The sequence below is a fragment of the Salmo trutta genome, chromosome 21 (genome assembly GCF_901001165.1).
Source record: "Salmo trutta chromosome 21, fSalTru1.1, whole genome shotgun sequence".
Taxonomy (NCBI): Eukaryota; Metazoa; Chordata; class Actinopteri; order Salmoniformes; family Salmonidae; genus Salmo; species Salmo trutta.
In genome coordinates this window covers 30,004,787-30,013,896 of record NC_042977.1, presented here as the reverse complement: position 1 = coordinate 30,013,896, position 9,110 = coordinate 30,004,787, and the positions used below count along the sequence as shown (strand labels likewise).

General features: G+C 41.7%; 1 protein-coding gene across 1 annotated transcript; it reads left to right on the top strand.

Moving 5' to 3' along the window:
* Positions 1 to 804: 804 nt before the first annotated feature.
* Positions 805 to 7,939, top strand: LOC115157129 (insulin-like growth factor-binding protein 1). The gene is made up of 4 exons (XM_029705107.1): positions 805 to 1,334; positions 1,507 to 1,646; positions 6,556 to 6,684; positions 6,855 to 7,939. Exons 1-4 carry the CDS (start codon positions 986 to 988, stop codon positions 6,978 to 6,980), a joined length of 744 nt encoding a protein of 247 aa, XP_029560967.1. The 5' UTR covers positions 805 to 985; the 3' UTR covers positions 6,981 to 7,939.
* The last annotated feature ends 1,171 nt before the right edge of the window (positions 7,940 to 9,110 follow it).

The following is a 9,110-nucleotide window of genomic DNA, read 5'->3' as shown; positions in this document are numbered from 1 at the left end:
TGACCAGCAGATGGAGCTAGTGTTTTAGTTTTGGGGTCAGGACGTGGCAGGTTTGTGTTTGTTAAATGTTGGGTTGATGATTGGGACTTCCAATTGAAGGCAGGTGTGTATAGTTGCCTTTGATTGGAAGTCCTATATAGGTGTGTGTGTTTGTCTTTAGGGTTGTGGGGCATTGTTTTGCACTGTGGTTTTTATGCCTGCAAACTGTTGCTGCTGTCGTGGTTTTTTGTTTTCCGGTGGATGCTTTACTCCTTTTGTTGGGGAAATAAAATATGAGTATCCACACTTCCGCTGCGCCTTGGTCCTCCATTACAGACGACAACCGTGACACCACCACATGGGCTGAACAACACATACGGTTTTTGAAAGTAGAGTAGAATCAAGTCATATCCAGTTCATGACTGACCTATAACTTCTGACCCTTAGGTAAGTCATGTACCGAAGGATGAATCTCAATGCATAACTTAACATCAATCCATTATTAGTTTGTCCCCTACATCATACAGTATGAACGATCGAGGGGTCAAAACCAAAAAAACAACTCATTGATTTTGCAATGTTTTCCAACATCACCTTGTACAATCACTCCTCGTCCCAGAGTAAATATTGACGACAGGGCAGGCAGGCAGCTTCAGTGAACCCCAGTTCAGATCTACACACTCTACCAGAGGTCAACCCACCCAATACAGCTAATGCTGCTCCTGCGCTGTCTATCCAAAATGTTTAATATCTGGAGTCACTGGTTCAAACATTAACCTCCCTGAGGGTCAGAGCTCTGTATAAATACTGCAACTCCTTTGTTCTGAGAATTCAGTTCAGAAAGAAAGAAGGAAACCTATAGATGCCTATCTACAGTATATTGTGCTTGTCATAAGTACTTGAGGACTAAGCAAAAACTACACTTGAAGATTAAAGACTGCACTTGAAGATTCATATCTACACCTGACTGTAGATTTTAGTTTCTTTCTACACCTGAAGATTCGAGATGCTCAGATTATATGAGAAGTTGACCCTGCTGGCAGCGATGTCATTGTCCCTCCTGACCTCTCTGGCCCAGTCTTCCCCTGTGGTGGGCCCGGAGCCTATTCGCTGTGCCCCCTGTACCCAGGAGAAACTGGATGAATGCCCGGCCATCTCCCCAGACTGCAAGCAGGTTCTAAGGGAGCCAGGCTGTGGCTGCTGCTTGGCATGTGCCCTGGAGAAGGGGGCCTCCTGTGGGGTATACACAGCCCACTGTGCTCAGGGGTTAAAATGCAGCCCAAGACCTGGGGATCCCAGACCCCTCCACTCCCTCACCAGAGGACAGGCCATCTGCACTGAGGACCAGGGACAAGGTAGACTCAGCTTTCTGTCCTTATGTTTTTGTTTTTCATTCATTGATTCCTTCCTTCAGCTATTACTTACTTATAAAGATGTTGGACAATCTACAAATTAAACCTTTTTTGACAACATAATCAAAAAGATATAATCTAAACTTGTGTAAAACATGGTATACTTACTCCACAGAGGAAGTAGAGGGGGTGCCAGACCACAGCTCCCTAACCTACATCCTGGGACTCAACACCCCCTTTGACACCAAAAATGAGGGGGCTCAGGAGAGCATCAAGGCCAAGGTCAACACCATCCGCAAGAAACTGGTGGAACAGGTATGCACAGTATTCAATCTGAAGCAGGGCTGCCACTTTGGTTTTAGAAGTGGGGGGGGGACATAACCTGGTGGGGAGTCAGGGGGTCCTCCCAGATTTTTGGTGGCCATCTAAATTAATTTCCTGCATTTTTACACAATCTAATCTATAACAAAAAGTAAGCAAACATGCCCACAGTCATCAAGCTAGGTAAGAGATCCTTATTAAATATGTTTGTGGTTAATAAGACAGAACTAGATCAAAGGTAATTCAATAATAAATATTGTTACACTTTTGACCAATAGCCTAACAAATGAACGACTTTTGAAAAATACTTTTGATTGTCTTTGTTAAGATTTCAGCCAGCCCAAGCTGCCACCCCAACCAATCTAGTCAATAACTCAAGGTCACACCTTTAATTTTGTTTAATTCCCAAAAGGAAAGGTTTGGAAACAAAACCAAAAAACGACATACACCTCAAATATACATTAACACACAGAAACAGCAAATCCTCCATATAATTAATCTCATAGGACTAATAGTACTGTAGAGCTCTTTTTATTTGCACACAATATAGCTGGGTTGCCCGGTCCTGTTCCTAGGGGTCCATCACCCTGCAGCACCCCAACCCAACACACCCACTCAACTTTAGGATCTTAGTGAAATATTCCTAATTGGTTTTGGGTGTTTTAGGAGTGACAACCCACAGGACGGCAGACCCCAGGGCTAGGACTGAGCAGCCCAGCAGCTAGGGATTGCCTAAATAGATATCTCCCCTGAAGTGGGCATCTTTTCAATACAGACTCCTTTAGTCGTACTGTATTCCATATAAGGCATCCAGACCTTATGAAAGTTGCCCATTATGCCCTTAATCTTGTAATAAATAAAATCTAGTGATACATAACTTGACATTGTGGGAGGATAACCAACCTTCCAATTAATGGCAATTAATTTCTTAGCCAGTATACAGTACATGCTTGGATACCGTTTTTCAGATAAGTCTCCAGTATCAACAGTGAGAAGATCTGTAGACATGCTGAAACAAAAGAACATACTCTTTACTAAAATTCAGCCATGCAGCCTTCACAAGACCATAACATATGCAAATATGTCCCCTTGTGTGTTTTAAACCTCCAGAAGAGGAATGACATTTCTGAGTGCATCTAATTCAGTTTCACTGGCATATAGTATGTTCTATGGATGTCTGAGATGATATGAACATGACAAGCATTCAAACATATCTGTATCTATTCATCATCATCAATAGCTTCTACCAGATCCTCCTCGCATTTTACTTGTACATGTTTTGTGACATCAGGAAAAGCCTCTATCAACCCTTGAAACAGTTTGGAAATCAACTTTGGAGGTTTGTCAGACAGACTTAAAATAGCATCTGGCTTGTCCAGTGTTTGCTACACAGAGAGAATGAATTGTTGTATCTGGAAAAATTCACCTCGCCTCTGTCACAGACTGGTCTTCCCTGGCTGCCTGACTCTGTTGAGACCCTTGTAACCATCTGATGCTCCTAAAATGAGGCATGACAAATAATTATCTTAGTGTACGTTTGATTCTATTCTCGGATAATATAATGTATAATGGTTCAATAATGGAAATGACTATTATTCCCAGACTGTAGCTTTAAGTTTCAGCTGCTGTCCTGTAGCTACTGTAGGTCTAGCCATCAATTGAAGATGGAACTTTGTATCATTCACGGATATTGTTAATATACTGCAAAATTCACCTGAGCTCCGTAGACTGGTCTTCCCTGGCTGTCTGACCCTGCTGGGACCCATGTCACCATCTGATCCTGCTAAGACATGATGAGCATAGTGTTGTGTACTGACTGCACTAGAGGGCTGCATTCCCGTGGGATTCCTGCAGGACCTGCAGTTCCTGACTGAGATCATTGCGGTGCTGTCAGCATTTTTCATGCTGCGGGCAGGGGTCAGAATTAAAATAGTTTTGTTGTTGCACAGATTATTTGGAAACGGTCCTCTTTCTGCTTTGTATGCGTTAGCCTACCTATGTTTTTCGCATTATTCACACTCTGCTGCTTCAACTTCAGTAGTCTACCCCTCCTAGTTGGACGTGACAGTTCAAGTGCGCCTAGTTAGTGTGGTCTCATTGAAATAGACTAGGCTGCCTACATGGGCAGAGAATCCCATGGCATTGAATATGAAATTTACTTAAATACAATTAGACTGTAGTTTACTTCAGTGTCTGTAAATAAATATTGATAATGGAAAGAAGTGGAGGCGTTCAACCAATGTGTGTCTAACGTACAATCATTTTTTAAATTATTATTGAAAAGGAAAAGGCATAACGTGCACATAGGCTAAGTGGTGAGCTAGCGTTGAACCTTGAACCTCATTTATAATAAGTATTGATTACCCATTTATTTGTCTCTGCCAGCAAATGGTCCTTCTAAATGGTAGGCTGTGTCCTATAGGCCTATGCAAAATGTAGCAAGTGCCACTCATCATTCTTGCTGCTTCCAGTTCAGTAGCCACACATGCGAAATCAGGTGCACGTGTAGTGTCAATTAAATAGAGTAGGCTGTAGCCTATGCATGGGCAGGGGGGCAGTTACATTTAGTTACTAAATAGACCTATGATTAGAAATAGGCCTAAATATTTATCACCTAACTCTGCTCTCTTCAAACTACATCTAGCAAATTGGCTGACATAGCCTAGTAATACAATATAAGGGCCATGTGAGAATCTCTGGTAATTTAACCTATTTCTTAAGTTATTTTTGATATTTCCTATACGGTGCAAAATTGCTGGGACCATGGCTGACAAGTGAGCTGCATCACATACACCTAAACTAACATAGCTGGACTGTGGTTGGGTTTGGGACCAGTTCTTGCAGTAGTGGGTGGGAGTCGGACAGAAAGCAAGCAGGTGCGGGAGCGGGATGAAGAAATCAGTCCTGCGCTGACCTCTACTGTGCACCATGACAGTGAAGCATTTAACATTAGATCCGTTTATTACTATGCCAGTGTGAAAAGTAGGGAATTAGCTAGGGAAACTAACATTACATTGCCATACTGACTAATAAAAGTCACATTGCACTGAAAAAAACGTCAGAATATCAATATTCTATCGTTTGGCCGATGGCTTCATCGTTTGATTGAGGCAAAAAGAATAGCTAACGTTCGACAACCTTTGGACAGCTCTCTAACGGTACATCAACTGGTGACAGCTAGCCAAGTTAAATTACTTCTGAAACGGGACAAAACAAAGGCTACGAAACATTTCCATACAAACAACAGCTATTACATAATAATAATAATAGCCACCTCATATCGCTGTCTGACAGAACTGGAGGCTAGAGCTGACCTGGCTGTGGTAACTAGCATAGCTTATTCATTCACCTCAGTCGAGAGGGGATGAAACATTATCTATTGTTACATGTCAGTTACAATACTAGCTCAGCACTGCAAATTAACACTAGTAAAAAAAAATCTGTTAAGTTAAACAGCAGTTACCTTACCTAAATAGTAGCCAGTTTCTGCTCTGCTTGCTTTTACAACTCAGTGAAAGAGCGCAACACATACACAATTAACTATACTCAACTCTCTCAAGCTGGTCCAGCCAGCCTTCCAGAAGCTTTGCCTTCACACAGCCTGTCAGCCCGCTCTGTGGTGTCCACGAGGTCCTAAATCCAGCAGGCTGAACACTCCAAACAGCCTACCCGACCGCTCGGAGGCGTCCGCATGGTCCTAAAGCACACTGCCGGTTTTTGTATCACATTGCAATGATAAAACTGGGGGTGACAAAAATGCCATTTCAAAATGTGTGGGGGGGAGTGGACATAACCGGCTCAGTGAAAGTCGCGCCCCTGATCTGACGTACTGTCAAAGTTCGGTAGGTCTTCAGACTGTAATGGTGGAACAGGTGGGCACAACTTACATATGTATCAAGCTTCTGATCTGGAATCAGTACTCCCCCTCTGCATGTAATCTTATTCATCGTGATCTAAAAGGCTAAACTCCCACACAAAAAAAATTGGAGTATTGAAACAGCAGTAAAAGTGCAGCAACTGCAGTCGACTGTGATATTTTGGATGCAGTAATTGCTGAATAACTGCAGTGTACTGCAATTAAACTGCAGTTAGACTGCACTTTTACTATAGTAATCTTTTTTCGTAAGGGGTAATATATTTTCGTAAGGGCTGATCCTAAATCAGGTGCTTTATACGGGCCGGACTTACTTTCTTCTTCTTCAGCTATAGTTTAGTGGAGAGAACCTAATTTAGAGTTCAAGTCAATTTAGCTCTTAGCCACCAGAGGAAGCTGTTGCCATTTTAACTAAAACCACCCAGCCTTAATGAGAAAATGTTATTCCCTTGAGATGAAATTTGCTTTGCATTTTACCACATGAGGATTTAATGTTCTTAGTCAGATATAACAACTTAGTATAGGACCAATAAGCTCCTTAACAGCTTCTACCCCCAAGCCATAAGACTGAACATTTAATCAAATAGCCACCTGGACTATTTACATTATCCCCCCCCCTCCCCATTTCTTTTTACACTGCTGCTACTCCGTTTATTATCGATGCATAGTCACTTAACCCCTACCTACATGTACAAATTACCTCAACTAACCTCTGTACCCCTGCACATTGACTCGGTACCGGTGTCCCCTATATATAGCCTCGTTATTGTTACTATATTGTGTTACTTTTTATTACTTTTTACTTTGCTTTATTTGTTAAATATTTTCTTAAATCTTTCTTGAACTGCATTGTTGGTTAAGGGCTTGTAAGTAAGCATTTCACGGTAAGGTATACACCTGTTGTATTCGGTGCATGTGACAAATAAAGTTTGATTTGATTTCATAATGTATTCTATGTCCATCTTGCTGTGTTTATTATACAGTATGTATTGTATCAGATGTCGACTGTTCTCTTTGTCTAATCCCCAGGGTCCCTGCCACATTGAGCTGCATGCAGCTCTGGACAAGATAACCAGCTCTCAGCAGGAACTAGGAGAGAAGTTCACCAACTTCTACCTACCCAACTGTGACAAACATGGCTTCTACAAGGCCAAGCAGGTAAGGCATACCACCAGAGCTGTAGGTTTGTTTAGCAATAGCATTAGCTCATTAGTGGTTGATAGTAGGACCAGGGATTGTTCTTGTGATCTGACCAGGAAACATTTATCAATGCAGTGAAGTTGATCCATGTAACTGAATATATTGCCCCCTCTTCTGTTGTGTTCTAGTGTGAGTCGTCTCTGGTGGGACCCCCTGCCAGGTGTTGGTGTGTGTTCTCCTGGAATGGGAAGAAGATTCTGGGGTCCAATTATCTACTAGGAGGCTTAGAGTGCCAGCTGGAGCTCACTCACTAAATCATGGACACTCTGACCCACATTCACAGGCACATGCATGCACACGTATTGACAAATATACTGAGTCTTTTTTACTCCGCTTAAACACACATATAGGTGCCCTCAAACCTACACACATCCACGTCATATATACTGGCTTTCTTTTACAAACACGTACAAATACACACTCATTCAAATAAGCACACATTTTTTTAATGTAATTACTCTTTAATTTATTTACGTGACGTATCACACCTTATTTATTCAAAACGTGTATGTGCTTACTAGTATGAACCATTTGTAATTTTTAGATTATTTATGTTTCCTATTTTCTAATTGTAAATAGGGCAACAGTGTATGCATTTGTGTTTCTGACTAAATAACTCCATCTCTGAAGACCACAGGTCTCCAGCTCTGCCAAACCCAGTTCAGGGTCTTCAGAATCTGTTTTTGATTCATTCAACCAGGTGGACCCGTGCACAGTAAATGAAACAACACAGCCATTCATTCATTCAACATGTTGACAGTTTCGGAAGGTATTCTCATTGACATTTCCTCAATGGGTATCGGGGAAATACTTAAAGTTCCACAAGTATGCATCTGGTGGCCAGGCACAAACATATCACTGCTCATCCAAGCCCCTGTTTGGTTTTGGGGGAGTTTTTCTGTCTTCATCTACCTCTACTGGTCTGTGCAGGTCTTCTGGTTTAGCAGATGTTTTTTGGGACAGTTCTTTCTCTCAACTTTCTGCACGTACACCACCCTCATGTGAGGTAATTGTTTCATTTGTCTGAAAGGAAGTTCTCTTTTGTTTGATGAAATGTCTGTATTTATTGTATGTCAAACTATTCCTGACAGCAAGTCAGAAATATGTTGTGAGATATGCTGCTATTACTTTTTGTTTGGTTTGTTACAAATCATTTATAGCCTATGTTAGTTACTCTGTAATTTTGTGCTTCCAATAAACACATTAACCTCAATGTTTGTGTTTAGAGCATGTTTATGTAGCATATGACATATTAGGACACGACAAGTTTGGAGAGAGTTGAATGAAGACACCAGTAACTTCATTAAATTAAGTATTTATTTGTGAGGAAATGTGTAACAGAGGTTCTTGTATATCCCCTGGCTTTAACCCCGAGGTTGTGGGAACACTTGGTTCTCAACAAATTATGAGAAAAGATTCCTGGGTAAAGTCTAGAATGGTACCCTATTCCCTGTAGTGCGCTACTATTGACCTGGTCAAAAGTAGTGCACTACATAGGGAACAGGGTACAATTTTGGACACAACCCTGGTGGGAATTAAAAACATTTCCAGAGCTAGCAACATGCAGGGTTACTTCTGCATCAAGCCTTAACAGAACCTCTAGTGGCAATAGTTATGAGGGATATCAAGTTATAATTGTGAACTAAAAGTATTCAGAATCTCAGCATCATCAATAAAGATCATGGACATTTAGAAATCTTAAGCATATTCAGACATCACACTTACAAAAGTAAATCACATAGCCATGGAAGCTGGTGTCAACTTTACTGCATTTATTTGTTAAAAATACACTTTTTTGATACAAGCATACAGAATATTGACCTTTAACCAAGGCACAGCTAAATGGTGAAAAGGAATCTCTGAAAACAGAAAAACGTGCTAAGCGTCACGTCTGGAGGAAAACTGGCACCATCTCTACGGTGAAGAATGGTGGTGGTGGCAGCATCATGTTGTGGGGATGTTTTTCAGCGTCAGGGACTGGGAGAGACTAGTCAGGATTGAAGGAAAGATAAGCAAAGTACAGAGAGGTCCTTGATGAGAACCTGCTCCAGAGCACTCAGGACCTCAGACTGGGGTGAAGGTTCACCTTCCATCAGGACAACGACCCTAAGAACAGCCAAGACAACACAGGAGCAACTTCGGGATGTCACTGAATGTCCTTGAGTAGCCCAGCCAGAGCCCGGACTTGAACCCGATTGAACATCTCTGGAGAGACCTGAAAATAGCTGTGCAGCAACGCTCCCCATCCAACCTGACAGTTTGAGAGGATCTGGAAAGAATGGGAGAAACTCTCCAAACACAGGTGTGCCATGTTTGTAGCGTCATACCCAAGAATACTCAAGGCTGTAATCGCTGCCAAAGGTGCTTTAACGAAGTACTGATTA